The sequence below is a fragment of the Suncus etruscus genome, chromosome 2 (genome assembly GCF_024139225.1).
Source record: "Suncus etruscus isolate mSunEtr1 chromosome 2, mSunEtr1.pri.cur, whole genome shotgun sequence".
Lineage (NCBI taxonomy): Eukaryota > Metazoa > Chordata > Mammalia > Eulipotyphla > Soricidae > Suncus > Suncus etruscus.
This window is the reverse complement of record NC_064849.1, coordinates 123,942,422-123,963,316: the sequence shown is the minus strand read 5'-3', so window position 1 is coordinate 123,963,316 and position 20,895 is coordinate 123,942,422. Positions and strand designations below refer to the sequence as shown.

The window sequence follows — 20,895 nt, the reverse complement described above, 5'->3', positions numbered from 1 at the left end:
TTTCCTTAGTTAAAATAAAAAAGTCACCCTACCAGTTACATAAATGAGTCCAACTTTATGTTGGTTTGAAATATTCAAATGTAAAACTCCAATGCACATGTGCACTCCTACCCACACACGAGTCTCAAAAAACTAGGTGAGAAACAGTCAGACAAACTGCCTTGCTTGATCTTACAAAGAGAACAAGGGAGGGAGTTGTTGCTTCTCTTTAGAACTGCCCCTTCTGTCTTGTGTTCCCGGAAATCACAGGGAGGTCATGTTGGGGGGGCAGGGGAGGAGTCAGGCAGGTGTGGTGAAACACGACTGGCTTTCTAAGAGGGGGTGGGGTTGACCAAGTGTTCATGCCTTATTACACCTGCAGAGCTGCAGAACTGGAGCCACCTTTACTCCAAGCACAGGAGAACACCTATGGATGCAGTATACTTACCTGAAAGTCACAGCCTGCTTGCAGAAACCAGACAGACACCAATGGAATGAAGCAATCTGACTGACAACTACCTACCCTGGCAGAGTCAGGAGTACAGCTTGTACTTAACAGGAAAAACAAACTGAAGCCTACCTGGAGTTGCTGCAACACCTAAGATTTCTGTGCAGTATTTGGCATATTCACTTGCTGCATCCAGCGACGTGTTGGTATGGAGGGATTGGTCAACTTTGCTCAAAACAATCTGGCGTAAAGTTAGAAGACCTAATAACATAAAAATGTTTGGGCATATTAAAAAAAAAAAGAATGAATATTGGTGGAGGAAGGTCAACACTGGTGGTGGGATTGGCCCTGATACATTGTATGTCTGAAACCCAACTATGACTAACTTTGTAAATCACAATGGTTGCAATAAAAAAGATTTTTTAAAAGAGAAACTATGTATTCCAGTATTACATGATCACAGATTTCAAAAGCAGCTTCCTACTAGCCATTTGTTAAATGGGAGTAAGACATCTCATTCCAATCAAGATATGAAAGGTAAGCAGAATGGGAGAGGGGCCTTTTTGGTGATAGGATGGCACTGGAACTTTGGTGGCTGAGTATGATAAAATGAAATCATTACATCTAAAATAGTATAAGATTATAAACTAAAGCAAAAAAGGAAATAGTTAAAGATAAATAAAATACCCCCCTCCAAAATATGTTGTATTCTACATAATCTCTGTGTTTTGCCATTCGCTATTTCTCTGCACCTTCCCTTGACCCCTATATTAGTACCCTTTGTGTACTATTATTAAATGGAAAGGAAAGAAGCAAAATGAAAAACGAAAAACCAAAAAATAAAGGCGGAGGTAAGTTCCGTAGAAAAAGATGCCTACCCACAGTTTTTTCATGAGGGCAACTTTAATTATATTTTCTTTTAAAAATTACATGTCATACCTGTATTAACCAACCTAGAAGCAACCAGATTTTCCAGCAGATCATCCATAATAGGCCTTCCATCTTTATAATGCTTTGGACAATCTTCGGAGAGAATCAATGTCCAGACCCCAATTTTCAAGCATTTGTGAGGGCACCTCTTACAAAGTCAGTTTCCACATTTGTTCCACTAAATCGTGCAAAATCAGTCTAGAAAGTAAGCACAGCGGTCTTTTTTCAAAGCAATGAATGAGAACTGTTTATGTGATCAATTATAATTAAGACTCTCTCAGGACTTAATCTGAATCAGTCAAACAATCCTTTGATGAAGGGTTAAGATTAACCTCAAATTCAAAGGAAAAGAACACAGAGCAGCCAAGTAGCATGGAAAATGACCTCTGAATACCCTCTATTAAAGTATTATTTTATTCTTTTGCATCATAAACAAATTTGGTTCACCAGGAAATCATAAAAATAAGAGAGGCTAAGTTAAAACAAGCTTCAGATTTGGAGGTAAACATACACTGCAAGAATTTTTTCCATTAAAAATGAGAAGAGTGCCCAGGGGCTAGTTCAGTGATGTAGGGAGCCCATGTTGCCAGTGTACGGCTGTAAGTTCTGTCCTCAGAGTAGTCCAATGTGCTGAGCTTGAAACTGGCAGCTCTGCCCTGTGATCTCAGGTGCTGCAAATGACTCTGGCCAAACACAGCTGGGTGTGAGCACTGCAAGCAAAGGAGCCTGCATAAGCAACTCAGCAGGTGATGAAGTGTGAGCTGTGGTGAGGAAATGAACTCCCTAGCCCTGAACTAACCTAACTCCTTACCCTCCTAACTCCATAACCTGAACACTACAACCAGCCTTTGTGTGGGCACACAACTTAGGAACTACGATTCTGGATATTATTGCAGCCCCGTGTAAGACTGAGCACCACCACTTGATGTGCAACCCTGGAAGTACCACAGTGAAAAGTGTGAGAGCACCATGACCACCTTGCAAGTGTGACCTTCCAGTAATGAAAGAGAGAGAAAGGGGTAAAAGACTCGAGCCACTTTTTTCCATTTTCCATTTTGCCTCACTTATTTTTTTTTTTCCTTCCAATGAGCACTCTGGTTTTCTTATATTTTTTTCCCCTACTGATTTTATAATTGTGTGTGTTTTTAATTTTAGGCAGTTGTGTGTTTTTAATTTTTTAATTTTATGATTTGTAATAATTATAATGACAGAGTTTCATACATAAAACATTCTTACACCACACCCTCACCAGAGTAGAATGTCTGCTTCTGTCCAGCACTGACCCAGTGTTCCCACCTCATATTTTATTTGCCTAATATATGCTTTTCTGGGGACACTCATTCCTCAACTAAAATCAAATAAGTGTATGTTTACCTCAACTAAAAAAAATCAAATGACAATAATACTGACAGACAGCTTTTGGGTGTATATGTGAAGTTTTATATACTAAACTTTAAATAAGTGGTTCTGAGATACCTGTAGAAAGTTTGAGTTATTTCAGACTGGGCAGAAGATGTGATATTATAGTAATTTATTTTACACACCCCAGCTATGCTCAGAACTCACTTCTAAAGGTGTTCAGGAATATATAGTGCCAGGGATATACCAGGGCTTGGCTAGGGCAAGGCAAAAGTGCTTTTACACTTGTACAATCCTCTGGCCTAAGAAGTGATCTTTTAATGAAAAGTAATTTCAGTGGTGAATGGATGAGCTAAGTATAGCTATAAGAAAAGAGAAACAAAATAATCAAAGTTTTAAGCACCCTCATAGATATTTATTTGGGTCCTGGGTTAAAAGAAAATATTGTGCTTCTTAAACATTATAGCATCAGTGTGTCGCTCATTTTATTGAGGCAAATTGACACATAACATTATATTAGTTTCAGGTGTATAACATAATGATTCCACACCTATTTCTGGAGATGATTATCATAATACAGACATCTACCATCTGTCATCAGACAAAATTTCAAATTTTTTTTTCTTTTTTTTGGCTTTGGACTGCACCAGGAGGTTCTTGGAGGCTACTCTTGGTTCAGGAAACCAAGAGGCAGTGGGAATCAAATCCAGACCTCCTGTGCGCAAAGCATGACTTCAAGTTGCAAAATTTCAGATCTATGAAGAGCTGCTGAACCTAAAGATGTGAATTCACTCGATCATGCTAGTGGTTTTGTTTTGTTTTTGCCTTTTATTTTTTTGACCTTCAAAATCCACAGACTCATAAAATTTGTCACTGGAGGGAATTTAGCATTTACCCAACTGGGTTATCTACTGGGGTTATCTTTGTCTTGTCTGTTCTTGAAGCTCTGTCCTGTTTCCCTCTTCAGATGTTTTACACTTCAGTCTTATCTCTCTAACTTCATCACCTCTGGAGCTCTAAAGGGAAGGAGGGAAAAGGAGGAGGAATTTAACCAGCAGAGAAGGTAGCAGATGGGATGCCACATCAGCAACAAATAACCATGCTGCTTCTGGCCCAGGGCAGAGGCAACAGATGGTCAACACTATCCTCCATTCTGTCTTCCTGTCTTTATGCAAAAGAGAAAAAAAAGGTTTGCTTGACTTCCCATTATAATTGTGCTAATTCTAGATGTGAAAAGCTGCAAATGAAAAAAGGGTCAAAGGAAATGAAATTCACTAGGCATTGGAATTAGGCCACCTCTGAGGATAGCCAATAAAAAATTTCACAAAGCAGGGGTTAGGAAGATGGAGGGGGTCCAGAAAACAGCATTCTGCTTCTTTCTGTTATAAAATCTTCAAAATAACTATACTCTATGTTTACATAAAAATAATATTATACTATTGTTACAACAGATAATATTATTGAGACTTCACTGCCCCAGGCTTGTGCTAGTCTTTCTACATGGATTATCTGATCTACATTCCAAAGCAATTGTATGTAGTAATGTAATTGTCATTTTTTTTAGATAAGGAAATTGAGGTATACCCAGATAAAGAGCAGAACTAGGATCTGAAACCAGGTGGTTTGACTCCAGAACCCACAAAATGAGCCACAAATGCTGTAATGCGTCTCTATCTTACAGAAAAGTGAAAGCAATGAAAGGTTAAGTCACAATGGGACAAAATGTCTAAATCCTCTTAGAAGGAATCTAAAGTGGAAAAGTCTTATAGAATTCACTTTCAGAAATACTGAAAGTGAAATTTTACAGTGCTTGCTTAGAAATCTTTTAACTACTGGGAAATTTTCAAAGTTTGAACATGAGATTGAGTGGTGAAGACCAGTCTTTGTCACCTATAGCCTGAATTGGGATTCTTTCATTATAATTATGTCCTCTTAAAAGGCTTGATAATAGGCAGACACAGAAAATGAAGGCACAATCATGATTAGTGACCTCTACACAATATTCAGACAAAAATAGAAAATTTCATCTACTCTACTGAAAAATGTTCATTTTCAGTCAGTTTTTCAGATATGGGGGAGGGATGGAGCCCAATTCCAATGGACAATGAAATATTTGTGTGTGCTTGGTGGTGATGATGGTGTTTTGGTGTTTGAGAGCCTGGAAAACTATGAACAATATGAATAACTCATGAATTACAACTGAATAACAGTTAGCCCAGTTATGTCATGCAGAGGAGAGGGCTTATTTTGTCCCAAAACCGTATTTGAGTCAGGAAAGAGCACAGCAAATGAATGACCAGATCAACACTGTCTTCTAAAGAACAAACAGAAAATGTTTTGCAAGGAGTAAAAGCTAAAAAATAATTCTATTGCTTAGCCAATTCCCGAAAGTCAGTCACACTGTTTCTCCTGTTTCATTTAAATGTTTCTCGAATGAGGACAAAGAATCTACAAAATTCAAAAGCTCAATTTCCAGCAAACAGTTCATCGCTGTGTTTATTCACACAGAACCATGAACATGTCCAATGATCTAGCAGCCTTATGGAGATCTGGCTTGCAAAACACCAATGCAATGAATTAGGTCTTAGTATTGACCAAAATACCCCAATAAGAGTAGTTTTCAATATAAGCTTTTTGAAGGTGGTGAATATAGTACTTTATGAGCTGTCATTATTATTGAAGTGAATACATTTCTCAGATAAGTCAAAGTGTTGTAAAATGAACATTAAAAACCCAATTAACACATCATTTTGCAGGTGATACTCCAAAAAATATTTAAGGCATTACTGCTATAGAAAATGTTTTGACAACAAAAGACCCAAAAGTAACATAAATTTAGAACTGCTCCAATAGAAATTCATTGGAGGTTGGAGGGGGCAGGCAAGGGGGATTACCATTTAATGCATATCCAGGGTCTGAAATCAGGGCTTCTGAATGCGAAGCATGTGCTTCAGCCCTTTGAATCATTTCTTGGACCTCATTAGAAATTCTTGAGAAATAAAATTGTCTAAGTATGAGCTTTTTCTTTTTTTTTTGTTTTTTGTTTTGTTTTTTTGTTTTCTAAGTCACACCCGGCAGCACTCAGGGTTACTCCTGATTCTATGCTTAGAAATTGCTCCTAGCAAGCTCCGGCACCATATGGGATGCTGGGATTCGAACCACTGTCCTTCTGCATGTAAGGTAAACGCTTTACCTCTATGCTATCTCTCCAGTCCCACTTAATTTTTTTAAAAAGAAAGTTGTTTTTATTTTGGTCTGTTTGTTTTTGGGGTCACATCCAGCTGTACTCTGGACTTGCTACTAGCTCTGTGCTCAGAGATCATTTCTAACAAGGTTCAGAGGACCAAATGGGTACTGAGGATGGAACAAGAGTCTGCTATGTACAAGGCAATAGCACTAAAAGTAGTACTAAGAACTACCACTTCAGCCCTCAAAATCTTTTTTTTTTTTTTTAGGGGCCAAACTCAGTGAAGCTCAGGGGTTACTCCTGGCTATGTGCCAGAAATCGCTCCTGGCTTTGGGGACCATATGGAACACAGGATCGAACCGAGGTCTATCCTAGGTCAGCCCCCTGCAAAGCAAATGCCCTACTGCTGTGCTATCACTCCAGCCCCTCAAAATCTTTTTTCCCCCCAAAACTAGAAATTCTAAGTACATTGGACATTTCGGAGAATATTGTAGGATAAAATCAACACACACATAGAAGATCTCAGTGGTTGTAATATAGAAGCAAAGCAAAAAGTTGGCTGCTCGAACTCTTTGGCTGTCCTCAGCTACCTCCAAGGACTTTTCCTTGGTGTTAATGCTGACCCATATGTCTCCTATGCTTATCTCCCAGGACTTCAACACTTGAAATTGCGCATTTGGTTTCAGTTTTAGGAATCAAAGTTCTAAGCAGGCAGTAATAAAGAAAACAAAACAAACACAAACTCAATGCTTTTTAATCACTTCCCACAGATGTTTACCCAAAAGCCACCAAAGGCAAGTATTCATGAATTCTTTTGAGCCTGAAGAGGTTTTTTTCCTGCAGGGACATTCGACATTCACTGCCCACTCCAATGTTAATTTATGACCCCTGGCTAATTACTGATTTCAAAAGAACTGAATTATATACATAAGCAGAACTGCTACAAAATTTTTTCACATATATATGCCATTTCTGCTTTCCCAGATTGTTTTATTTCTCACATATTATTTTATTTGATCTTGCCAGCACTCAAGGGGAATAGATTTGAGAATTATTGAGGTCCTCTATTTTATGAAAATGAAAAATTAAATAGCTCAACGAGGCCCCAGTAACTTGACAAATGCCACAAACAACAGGATGATTTTTAACCTAAAGCCCTTCTTGTAACACAGGAAGACTTTCAGACTATATATGAACTATGTTTACTTGAAACACTACTCACTGAAAATGCATAAAGCACAGGCCTGCCAGGTGTCTAAACACATCTGTCTTTGACATGTGAGGCTATAAGGCCGATTCCTGATGTTGCCCACAAATACCAAATAAAAACCCCAGGGCCTCTGCTAATTGGAATCCTCTATACTCCAGTAGAGTGTACAATCTCCTTGTGCAGCAAAGTGTGCAATGAACAGCTGTGTGAGCACTGTGGGCAGGAGTACATCCCACCCTAATAAACACTACTGTCAGAATAAATGAATGTGCCTCCCAGCACGTCCGTGTTTCACCACTGCAACAGAAATGTGTGAGACCTGGCAGACTCAGCTGACAGGGGATCCAGACAGCAAATGTGTGACACCAAGTCATAGCCAGGCCAGTGGCAACAAAGTGGTGGGGGGAGCCCCAAGCCAAGCCAAATTAAGTAGGGAAGATGCTCTGTCAGTTTTGTGACCATATGAACATGCTGAAATTGCATATTCTGAAGTTTTTCTGTTCTGCCATTACTTTCACTTTGAATTAAGAAGACTTTATTAGGACTCCAATCGTGGCTTTTTTTTTTTTTCTTCCAACTGTTGCCTTAAGACATTTTTTTCTCCTCTGTGTCCAAGGAACTAAAAGGAATTGATCATACACTCCTCATGCCTGAGGTCCCAAGTTGAATCCCTGTACTAGCATAAGATACTTCCTAGACAACCCTGCTGGGTATGATTGGACCACTTGGCCTGGTGAGGAGGCCCCTATTTTTTTTTTCTTTCTCAAGGTCCCTAACAGGTTTCAAACTCATTACTGCTCTGAATGTACAAACCAACATAGATATTACAATGGTGGCTGTTTTAAAATTTTTTTTTCCTTCTATTCTATGTAAGTTCAAAAGGCCAGTGATTACCCAGGGCCCAAACCACAAGAAAGCTCTGAAACAGGAAGAAGAGACACCACCTCTTGATTGCTATCTTAAAAATGACCTACTCTGCAATGTTAGCACAAGGCAACATGGTGAAACTCAGCACCTGAGTGAAGAGATGGGAGAAATACTGAACTAGTGTATCTACATGTTTGAAAACTGGATGTCACTGCCAACACATGTTGATCTGACTCTGACAAGCTCCAACCAGCTCTACTGGTCACCATACTTGCACGTTGCTGAGTAGAGAACATATATGCTGAGGTGCCGTATCTTAAATCCAATAGGCTTGATATGTGTGGCACACTTTTGATTCATTGTGTTCTCAGATAAATTAAAAGGATACTGAGCAAGAGAAGCTATTAAACTTCTTACTCATTTACCAACCCATTTTGTTGTTTACAACATCTTGAATTATTGGAAAGCTGCAAATTATATGAATTTTTGTTTTAAGACAAAAGTAGTATTCCCTGGTGCCAAATACAAGTATCTCAAAAGTTCTTAAAGTGTTATAGAACATTTGAAAAAATTAATAGGCAAGTAATGAATTTTTCAAAGATAATCTCACAAGGCTATGACTAAGCATGGATTGTACTAAGACATGACTCATGTTTCTGACACATTTAGTATTCACGGATGAGGTTGGGCAAGCCCCAAGATCTGAATATAGTCTACTGTATCAAGAGATACCATATTAATGTACAATATTTATGTGTGTATATGTATACATACACACACAAAGATTGATTAGACTCTAGTCAAACTATTCTGAAGTAACAAGAATCAAGAAACTGGGGTTCAAGACATTTTCCAAATAAAAAATAGCTGATGTCTTTTTTTAAAATAAGACAGTAAGAAAAATAGAGTGAAAAAAACAGGAAAACAGAGTGGTAAAGAATAGCACAATGAATACATCGTCAGCACATGATACTCTCAGGGCTGTGAGTGAAAACAGGAACACACATGAAGAACACTAAAAACTTTAAAGATTTCTATGATTTTAATCAATGTGACTGAGATACCAAATGGCCTCCTTGTGAAATTATTAGCTGATAACAACAGAGAAAAACCAGACATATGCATTTATGTATATATATATATATATTATACTTATATTTTAATATTATAAGTATTGCTGAAAAAAGTTTTGGTGTCAGGGATCCAATTCAGGGTCTCACACATGCTAGGGATACACTACCACTTCAGTCATCTCTCTGGCCTCAAATCAGGTTCAACTGAGAATTTAGCACAATCTGGTCTTTAAGAGATCTGTGAACACGTAGGAATTCCAAATAACTATCTCGAATGTTTGAATATATCTATACTTTTCTGGAAGAAGAATTTATAGCTTACATTAGATTTCTAAAATGTCCTCAGAGACCAAAGTTAAGGCCCCCTATTCTAAAAGCAAACCACTGTGTAAAGAATACATAACAAGATTTTGGATCAAAATAAGATCTAAAGTTAAAAAAAGTATCTGACTTTTTGGGGGCCAGACTGAGGAACTGTGGTAACATTAAGGATCAAACCTGAGGTTTCTGCATGCAAAGCATGAGCTCCAGCCCTTTGAGCAATCATTCCAGCTCAGCATTTTGTTTTAAAGAATTGTTCATAAAAATATTTAGAAAATATTTAGAAAACCAGAGACCAATCCTTTCCAAATTAAGGAAATGCTAGCCACAAAATAGATACTGATAAAAAACGAACATTTCAGGAACCCTAGTACTCTAAAAAACAGACTTTAAGTTTAATCTAAGAATAAAAACATCATATTTATTCTGAAAGAAATTTTCCCTTGGAGAAAACAGAATGTAGAAAAAGACTATCAGCATATCAGGACTATCTATGGGGTAGGTTTCTATCTGTTTGGTGCCCTTCTGGTAAATAAAAACATGAATGCACCAAGTTGTAAAGACAAAAGGCAGAAAGAACTAAACTATTTTCAACAATGGAGACAGAGCATTTTGTAAATAAGTGGGTACACTTTTGGTTATCACAATGAGTCAGGACTTCTCTAGTTTGCTGGAGAATGATCCACACATCAGAACAAGAAAGATGTGTCCCATCCTCTTTTTGTTTTATTGTTGAGCCATACCTGGCAAGACTCAGCAGTTACTCCCAGTTCTGTGCTCAGAAATCACTCCTAGAGGTGCTCAGGAGACCATGTGGGATGCTGGAGATAGAATCTTGTTTGGCTGCCTGTAAGGCAAATATCTTGCCCTATTTGCTGTACTATCTCTCTGATTTCTGGCATCCTATATGGTCCTGTGAGCATGCCAGGAGCAATTTCTGAGTGCAGAGCCAGGAGTAACCCCTGAGCACTGCTGGGTGTGGCCCAAAAACCAAAACCAAACAAACAAAAAAATTGCCAGGAGCAACTTCTGAGTATAGAAAGTTTCCAAGAAATTGCTATTATTTTTGTAAATTATCTTGTCATTAATGTTAAAGACTAAATGTTTATTATCCTTTTTCACCCCCAATCAGCCCACTCCCACTACAGCTTCAATTCATATATAAAGACCTGACCCTATGTGATGAAAGGCCTTTGGAGGTCATGAGGTCATGAAGGAAGAGCTCTCCTGAATGAGATTTAAGATTAATTTTGTTTGTTTGTTTTTTGGTGACGCTTAGGGGTTCCTCCTGGCTATGCGCTCAGAAATTGCTCCTGGCTTGGGGGACCATATGGGATGCTGGGTATCAAACCAAGGTCCGTCCTGGGTTAACAGCAAGCAAGGCAAACGCCCTACCTCTACACTGTGGCTGCGGCCCCTCCAGTTTAATTATTCAAGAGACTACTGTGTGTGTCCTCTGGCCCTTCCAATATATGATGCCAAGAAGGCCCCCGGTGAAGTGACAGCTAGCCTCACCACACACAAACTCTAGGCATCTGGAAATTTGACTTCGAGCCTCTAGTAGGTTGAGGAATAAATGTGTGCTGTTTATAAGTCACCCAGTTTGTGGCCTCTGATCACAGTAGCCCAAAAAGACTAAGACAATTGACAAAGGCTACTTGCTGTGTCAGATTTACTCCTATAACAGCTACTTAGTTGTTGACAGATTTGAGATATTCATATACAGTGTATATTCCTGAATACTACTATGATTATGCCACTACATCTCCATGTCCAAGTATAGGGTTATTTGATAAAGTTATTTGATCAAATTTTTTTTTCTTCTTGGAAGGGCTAGGATTTGGGTCATACTTGGCAGTACTCAGGGATTACTCCTGACTCTGTGTTCAGAATTACTCCTCACAGTGCTTTGGAGACTGTAAGAGGGATGTCAGGGATCAAATCCGAGTGAACTGCTTACAAGGCAAACACTCTATCCACCTTATTATCTCCTCAGCCCATTATTTTTTTCTTTTATGTTCAGTGAGGCTATATTGTTACTTTAAAAACACTTGTGTATGTGGTTCATTGGGCCACAACTGGTGGCACTAAAGGTCACCACCATTCCTGGTGGTGCTTAGGAGGCCAAATGGAACCAAGGATTGAAACAAGGCTGGCAAGGCAAACACCTTAATTTCTGTACTTTCTCTATGGCCCTCCTGAAACATTTTTCTTTACAAATAAAGGATATTTGGGGAAAATAGTAAGATAAATAAAATACAGAAACTAGTTAGGCATGTTGAACTATTGACTGACTTCTTAATAGTATACTATGATACGGGGAGAAAATGTGATAATAGTTCAATGGACCACGTACATCTGGCTCCTGAGTAGGAGTCCAGTGTATAACCCAAGCTTTCCCAGGTGGAGGTCCCTCCCCACACTCTCCCCAAGATACAAAATAATAGTAGGGAAAAATAACATAGACAGTTTTTATCAAAGCAAATTTTATATAAATGTGGAACTATTTATTATAAGAAGGTTATTTCTAAAAAGCTTATAGAGATACAAACTGATAAAAATATTTCAAAATTGGAGAACTCTCTGCCTCCGTTAATTTTAATTTTTTTTTGAGAATTGTGAATTACAAGACTTTCACAGTTGTATTTCAAGCATTTAGTGATGGATGCCTCAGTTAATTTTGATTTCTATGTATCTATAAAATGTTAGCTGACCATTAAACTTTGGTATTTACTGATGCCAAGAAAGGTTAAATATCAGCAAACACATATTAGTTTATCCCAGAATTATTTGGGCTTACTTTACTGGATGATGTTTTAAAGCTTGAAGCAGGCCCAGAAGCACAGCGGTGCAGAGGCTTAGAAGGCCTGCTCTGCCAGCACACAATCAGGAGTCCAAATCCCCGGGGTCCACACGTGCCAAGCATGATCCTGGCAGCTCTACTATCTGTAGCCCCCCCCCCCCCCCCGTTCCTGAAAGTAATTTGGGTCACATGAAAACCTGGAACATGCAAGCACCCTAAGGGTAAACAACTCCCAGAGAGCGATAAAACAAAAGGGAGTGTGAGGTGCCATGGTCTGTGTGCATAACATGTGTGAGCACTGCCATGAGAAGTCCTAGAACAATAACTTGCATGTCTTAGCTAAGAGCCAACTCTTTCCATCTCATGTGCAAATACCACAGTGAAAGGAAAACTTTGGTTTAAAAGAAAAAAAAGTGAGAAAAAATATGTGCTTTATCGGGAATAAAGAGAAGTCATTTGCAAAGTATTATAAACATGTATCCCCTCCCTGTCAAGCTCTCCTTACAGAAAACTTCAGATGCACAACTATATTATGTCTGATTTTAGCTTAAAGACATTAAAGGAATTATAAGATGTTTATTATTTAAAATAGGAGTAAAAGGGACCAGAAACATAGTACAGTAGAAAGGGCATTTGCCCTTGAACACATCTCACCTGGGTTTGATAACTAACACTACACCTGGTCCACACGTGCACTGCCAGGATTAATTCTTGAGTGCAGAGCCAGAAGTAACTCCTAGCATACCAGGTTTTGTCCCCAAATCAAAACAAAATAAAAAAGGAATAAAGAGATACTTAAAATTACTGATCTAAATAAATTTTAATAAAAGGCAGATTTTAACACCTTTTTTTTTTTTAGCTTTCTAAAAATATGTTGGTGGGTTCAGAGAGATAGTACAGGGAAGGGTAGCACGTGGTTGATCCTGAACCAATTCCCAGTACCAGATATGGGCATTGGCAGGAGTGATCCTTACACAGAGTCTGGAACAAGCCCTGAGAACCTCCCATTGTGGCTCAACTCCTCCCTCTCTCCACCCACCCCTCACTCTACCCAAATATGCTAAGGTCAGAAATACGACAGCAATGAGAAAAATGTCTGGAAAAGAAAGTGGCAGGTATACCGTCAGAAGCCACTCACTAACCTGTGCACAGATCTGATGCATGACATGACCAAACTCATGGAAGTACGTCCTCACTTCATCATGCCGCAGCAGTGAGGGGTGGTGTGCAAGAGGCTGGGAGAAGTTGACCACCAGGGCTGCTACAGACATCATGCGGCTTCCATCAGGGAGGAGACAGCCTGGCTGGAGACCAAAACAGGCAGCGTGGTTGTATTTTCCTTCCCTGGGAAGCAAGAGCAGGACTGGTGAGGTCCTAAAACTTCTCAAGGAATGATGGGGGTAAGGGGTAAGGATGTCTCTAAGTCACACTGGATAGCTCTAAAAAACACTGAGTAACTCATCTCTTAGAAAGTGATTATGTTTTTCGGCCCGGAGAGATAGCACAGCGGCGTTTGCCTTGCAAGCAGCCCATCCAGGACCAAAGGTGGTTGTTTCGAATCCCGGCGTCCCATATGGTCCCCCGTGCCTGCCAGGAGCTATTTCTGAGCAGACAGCCAGGAGTAACCCCTGAGCAACGCCGGGTGTGACCCAAAAACAAAAAACAAAACAAAAAAAAAAACCAAACAAACAAACAAAAAGAAAGTGATTACGTTTTGTTCTAGTGGAGAAACTAAAACTAGACCAAACTCTCACTCATTAGAATTGCAATCATGAGTTCTAGCTTCAAGGTCCCTTCTATCGAGCTTCCTTTTGGGCTCAGAAAGAGGTGGAGGTGGTTATCCTACATGTAGTTGACCCAGCTTCAATCCCCAGAATCCCATATGGTCTACAGGTAGGTTATGTTTAAAGTTAGATTTGGTAAATACTAGAACCAAATCATAGGCTGTTCTTTTCATTGAAGGAATTAAGAATTTTTGTAGTATGCACAATTAAATGAGCTCCTAGTATAAATCAGAAAACAGACTACTTTTAGATAGTCTGGGAAAAAGAATGAATTATACTAAAAATTGTCTACATCAGATCAATTATAGTATCAGTAATGGTTTTTCCCAAAGCTATAGGATATTACACTTTATTCTAAAATAAGTTTCCTTTTGGCACAGAGGAAACAAGGGGTTGACCATTGCATTCAGGAAGACCAGCTTGGATCCTGGCACATATGGTTGCCTGACCATTGCTGGGAGTGACTCACACACACAACCAGTACTGAAACAGGAACAGTCCCTGAGTACCTCCAGATATGACCCCCCCCCCAACAAAATAAGTTTCTTTAATTTTATTATTATTATTATTATTATTGTCATTCTTTTCATTTTTTGCTCAAAATACTAAATGCTGAAAGTAATTTAGGTTTGAGATTGATTTAATTTTTTGGTTTCCATTTGTTTATATATTGTATTACCTTAAGTGTCCTTATCATTTCTTTTAATAGTGACAGTGCCATGAATCAGACTTTTACATTCACTTGCAAGTTCATCTCCATGGCTCTCCCTGGGGTGTGCAGTTAGAACACATAAACATGGTGTAAAGTGGCAAATAAAGGCACAGACCATTGCTTAGGTTTCTCTCTCTCTCTCTCTCTCTCTCTCTCTCTCTCTCTCTCTCTCTCTCTCTCTCTCTCTCTCTTTCTCTCTTTCTCTCTGTTTAAACTTCAGGGTAAAGAGCAACAAACTCTGTCTTCCTAAAATCACTGACGGAAATACAAGGATAATGGGAGGACAGAGGAAACCTCTCTACTCTGAAGGATGGGCAGGAGAGGCAGAGGTAATTGACCGACAGCTGAGAGGAGGGCAGGGTCACCCCACAGCCCTTTTGCTAAGAATTAGGGACAGGGAGCCCAAGACTGATGCTTGATCAAACAATAGAGAATTCTCTCTCCTAACCAGGCTTAGCAACATCCAGGAACAAACAATAGCCTGTTGCTGGGAGAGGAGGAACAGATTCCATTTGAATAAATGAAAATGAAAGCTCAAGAACAAAGTTGGGATGGACTCTATCAGCATTCTTTCTCCAAATTATACTCAAAGTCAAAGTAAACTCAATAAGACAGAAAGGAATAAATGTATATAGACTAAAAATGATTCAACAAAACTTTTGTTTTTAGGTGATTTCATTGTTGTAGAAAATTGGATGGAATCAGGAAAAAAATTCCTGCAACTAATATTTGGTTATAATAAGATTTCAGAATATAAAATTAATATATGGAAGACAATCACTTTCTTATATAAAACTATATATAAGTGAAATTTTAAATAAAAAAGCTCATTGCTATTTATATTTTATACCCTGACCCACAAGAAATACTTAGGTATAAAATAACAAAATATGTTTAAGATCATTGTGAAGAAAGTATAAAACCATGAACAATAAAATAGAAAAACTAAATAGCTAACAAAATTAACATGCAAAAATCAATGGCCTTCTTAGACACCAATAATGATAGAGAAGAAATGGACATTATAAACAATCCCATTTACATTAGTGCCACACAAACTCAAATACCTTGAAGTCAACTCAAGAGGTGAAGTAAAAAAAGTAAACTACAATACCCTATTCCAAGAAATAAAATAGGACTCAAGGAAATGGAGACACATACCTTATTCATGAATTGAAAGGATTAACATTATTAAAATGGCAATACTCCCCCAAAGCAATGTATAGATTTAATGCAATCCCTCTAAGAATATCCATCACATTCTTTAAAGAAGTGGATCAAACACTCCTGAAATTAATCTGTAACAATAAACACCCACAAGTAGCTAGAGCAACCCTTGAGAAAAGGGATATGGGAGGCATCACTTTCCCAAATTTTAAATAATTTTAAATAATTAAATAATTGTAACATTACAAAGCTATAGTGATTAAAACAGCATGGTATTGGAATAAAGACAGACCTTCAGATCAGTGGAATAGACTTGAGTAATCAGAGAATGCTCCCCAGATATACAATCAATTAATCTTTGATAACAGCAATAAATGCAAAATGAAGCAAGGAAAACTTCTTTAACAAGTGGTGTTGGGACAACTGGTCAGCCACAAGCAAAAAAACAAACTCAGATTTCTATCTAACACCCTGTACAAAGGTCAAATGCAAATGGATTAAAGAGCTTGACATCAGGCCCAAAACCATATGGTATATAGAACAACATGTAGGTAAAACATTCCAAGACATTGCAACTAAAGGCATCTTCAAGGAGGAAACAATACTCTGCAAACAAGTCGAAGTAGAGATAAACAGCTGGGATTATATTATATAAGAAGCTTCTGCACCTCAAAGGAAATAATGCCTAGGTTACAAAACCCACCCACAGAATGGGAGAAGCTATTCATCCAATACCCATCAAATAAGGGGCTAATATCCAAAATATACAAGGCATTGATAGAACTTAACAAGAAAAAATCATCTAATCCCATCAAAGAATGGGGAGATGAAATGAACAGACACTTCCTCAAAGAAGAAATACAAATGGCCAAAAGGCACATGAAAAAATGCTCCACATCACTAATCATCAGAGAGATGCAAATCAAAACAACAATGAGGTACCATCTCATGCCACAGACACAGGCATGTATCAGAAAAAAAACAAGAACAATCAGTGCTGGTGGGGATGTGAGGAGAAAGGAAGTCTCATTCACTGCTGGTGGGAATGCCATCTAGTTCAGCTCTTATGAAAAACAATATGAAGATTCCTCAAAAACCTGGAAATTGAGCTCCCATATGATTCAGCTATACCACTTTTACGAATATACCCTAGGAACACAAAAATGCAATACAAAAATCCCTTCCTCACACCTATTCGTTGCAGTGCTGTTTACAATAGCCAGACTCTGGAAACAACCAAGATGCCGATCAACAGATGAATGGCTAAAGAAACTGTGGTACATATAACAATGGAATATTATGCAGCCATCAGGAGAGATGAAGTCAAGAATTTTCCTATATGTGGATATGCATGCAATCTATTATGCTGAGTGAAATAAGTCAAAGGGAGAGAGAGACACAGAATAGTCTCACTCAACTATGGGTTTTAAGAAAAATAGAAGACATTCTTGCAATAATTCCCAGAGACAAAAGAGAGGAGGGCTGGAAGGTCCAGCTCACTTCATGAAGCTCACCACAAAGAGTGATGAGTGCTGTTAGAGAAATAACTACATTGAGAAGTATCCTAACAATTTGAATGAATGAGAGAAGTGGAAAGTCTGTCTCAAATATAGGCGGGTGGGGGAGGAGGAAGATGGGGATATTGGTGATGGGAATGTTGGCTGGTGAAGGGGGGTATTCTTTTTATGACTGAAACCCAACTAATCACATTTGTAATCATGGTGTTTAAATAAAGATATTATTAAAATAAAACTAAATAGCTAGAAGTACTTGATTTGCATGTGGAAAACTTGAGTTTGATTGTAAGTACTGCATATGGTTTCCTGAGCACTGCCAAAAGTGATCCCTAAGCAGTCAGGAGTAAGCATTGAGTACCCCTAAGTGAGGTCCCCAAATAAAACAAATTAAAAAAATCAAAGAACTACATGAATTTGAATAGAATTCAATAAGTGAAAATAAAATCCATATCCAGGAAACCTCAACATTATTCCCAACTTCATCTATCACACAATTTTAACCAATACTTAAGCAAATTATTTTGTAGATATTAACAAGCTCATTCTAATGTTTATATGAAGATGCAAAAGATGCAGAAAATCTAAGTATAAATAAAGATAAAGGAGAGACACTAACTGACATGAAGAATATTTATAAAGCTCCAGTAATTACAGTGTGGTATTAACAAAAGACAATAAATTATGGAATATAATAGAGACTCTATAAATAGATTCATATTAGTCAACTGCTCTTTGACAAAGGAATAAATGCAAAACAATAGGAAAAACATTTTTCAATAATAATATTACAAATGACAACTGAACAGTTGATTGTAAAAAACAAATGGTACAGATTTTTTACTCTTCACAAACTTTAAAATTTAGTTAATTTTAGCTAATTAATTTAACAAAACTTCAAACAAAATTTAGGTCACAAACTTATATGTAAAATTCAAAATTATAAACTTTTTGTGTTTTGTTTTGGAGCCACAACTGGGAGTACTCAGAGTTTATTCCTGAAACAGTGCTCAGGAATTGCTCCTAGAGGGCTGGAGGGACCATATGGGGTGCTGAGTATTGAAAATGTCAAACCCCTGTACTATCTTTCCAGGCCCAGTTATCTTGGAGATCAACTTTAAATTAAGGAAGTACAGTCACAAATTAGATGAGGATGATAATGATAATAGCAGCTAACATTTATTCAACACTTGCTATATGCTGTATAGCCTTCTAATTAGTGTCTTGCATATAATTAACCATTTTAATCCCTACAACAACCTTACAAAGCAGGTCTGATTAGTATTTCCATTTTATAGGACCTGTAATATAGGTAAGGCAACAGAAGTACAGAAAAATGAAGTAACTTGCCCAGTAAGTGGTGGAGCCAGACATTCTGGCTTCAGAGTCCACTTCTTTAATCCCTTACTAATAACTGCACATAAGAAATATGGACAACTAGAGTCTTAATTTGGGTAGGAGTTGAATCCCTAAGAGTGCCTCCTATAAAATAGTGCCCAGGATTCAAGAGTCACTGACTGAGTGGGAGAAACTATTTATGCAAAACCAATTAGATAAGGGGTTAATATCCAAAATATACAAGGCACTGACAGAACTTTACAAGAAAAAAACATCTAACTCCATCAGAAAAGGGGGAGAAGAAATGAACAAACACTCTGTCAAAGAAGAAATACAAATGGCAAAAAGGCACATGCTCCACATCATTAATCATCAGGGAGATGCAAATCAAAACAACTGTGAGGTACCACCTCACGCCACTGAGATTGGCACACATCACAAAGAATGGCAAAAAGCAGTGCTGACAGGGATGTGGAGAGAAAGGAACTCTTATTCACTGCTGGTGGGAATGCTGTCTAGTCTAACCCTTATGGAAAGCTATATGGAGATTCCACCAAAAACTGGAAAATGAGCTCCCATACGATCCAGTTATACCACTCCTAGGGATATACCCTAGGAACATAAAAATACAATACAAAAATCCCTTCCTCCCACCTATATTTGTTACAGTGTTATTTACAATAGCCAAACTCTGGAAACAGCCAAGATGCCCTTCAAAAGATGAATGGCTAAAGAAACTGTGGTACATATACACAATGGAATATTATGCAGCCATCAGGAGAGATGAAGTCATGAAATTTTCCTAAACATGGATGTACATGGAATCTATTATGCTGAGTGAAATAAGTCAGAGGGAGAATTAAACGGGTGTGGCCCAAAAAACAACAACAACAAAAAAAATTCCCAGAGACAAAAGAGATGAGGGCTGAAAGGTCCAGCTCATGACATGAAGCTCACCACAAAGAGTGTTGTTAGAGAAATAACTACATTGAGAACTATCATAACAATGTGAATGAATGAGGGAAGTAGAAGCCTGTCTAGAGTACAGGCGGGGGTGGGGTCGGGAGGAGGGGGATCTGTGACATTGTGATGGGAATGTTGCACTGATGAAGGGGGGTGTTCTTTGCATGACTGAAACCCAACTACAATAATATTTGTAATCAAGCTGTTTAAATAAAGATATATTATATTATATATTAAATATTAAATATATATAAATATTAAATATTTATATATATAAAAGAAGTTGCTCCTGGCAGGCACAAGGGACAATATGGGATGCCAGGATTTGAAGTACCGTCTGTTTGAATCAGCTGCATGCAAGGCAAATGCCCTACTATTGTGCTATCTCTCCAGCACCAGTTTTTTTTATATGTCTTTTACCTCTTTATTTAAATTGATTCTAAATTACTAGATTTTCTAAGGTACAATTTTAAATAGAGATTTTAAAATATCTCCTATTTCTATTTTATTATTTGTATATAAAAAAAGGAGTTTGTGTATTAATTTAGTAGCCTGTCACAGTACTATATAAATCTAGTATTTTTCTAAAAAAAAAAAAAAAAAGTGTGCCTCCTATACTGTAATCCTTAGTACCTTGGATAAAGGTCCAAGTAAAACTGTCCCAGTACTTCTTCCGTAGCTTTGTCCTTCACAGTATAAAGTGTTACACTTTTATTCCACACATGGGCATCAGCCACTTGCTCAAATGAAAGTCCCAACAGCTCCTGGTAGATGTTCAGCAAGCCTTCAGTGACCACTTCGATTGGGAAGTACTCCTTGAGGACTTCTTGATCTACAGAGTACTTGAGTTCTTCTGTCAGTGTCATGTAGTAATGAAGATCCCATGCATTAATTTTCCCATCATAGTCAAAGCCTTTTTCTTTGCATTCTTTTTTCTTCAAATTCAAAATAAACTCACGTTCTGCCTCACCCAAGGGCTTTAATTTCTGGCTTAAATCATCTATGAGGGAAACACAGAAAGTTAGTGATTGATTATTCTTGAGCACAAATCCCACACAATTACCAGCCGTGTTAGAGTAAAAGAACTTTCTCCTTTGTTGTATAAGATACGGGTAATTCAGGAGGAAAGAGGGGGAGAAGGAAGAAAGGACATAGGAAAGGAGAGAAGAAACAAAGGAGGGAAGTAGGCTCTTTCAGATAGCACTACTATTCTCTTCAGGTGAATTATGACTACACAAGT

At 38.0% G+C, this 20,895-nt stretch overlaps 1 protein-coding gene across 1 annotated transcript in view; it reads right to left on the bottom strand.

Annotated features, from left to right (window-relative positions):
• Window positions 1-20,895, bottom strand: part of NLN (neurolysin) — a 111,069-nt gene that overhangs the window by 15,763 nt on the left and 74,411 nt on the right. Inside the window, 6 exon segments of the mRNA XM_049768763.1 lie at window positions 560-688; window positions 1,367-1,442; window positions 1,444-1,506; window positions 1,508-1,555; window positions 13,320-13,521; window positions 20,289-20,655. Coding sequence (XP_049624720.1) covers window positions 560-688; window positions 1,367-1,442; window positions 1,444-1,506; window positions 1,508-1,555; window positions 13,320-13,521; window positions 20,289-20,655 — 885 coding nt within the window.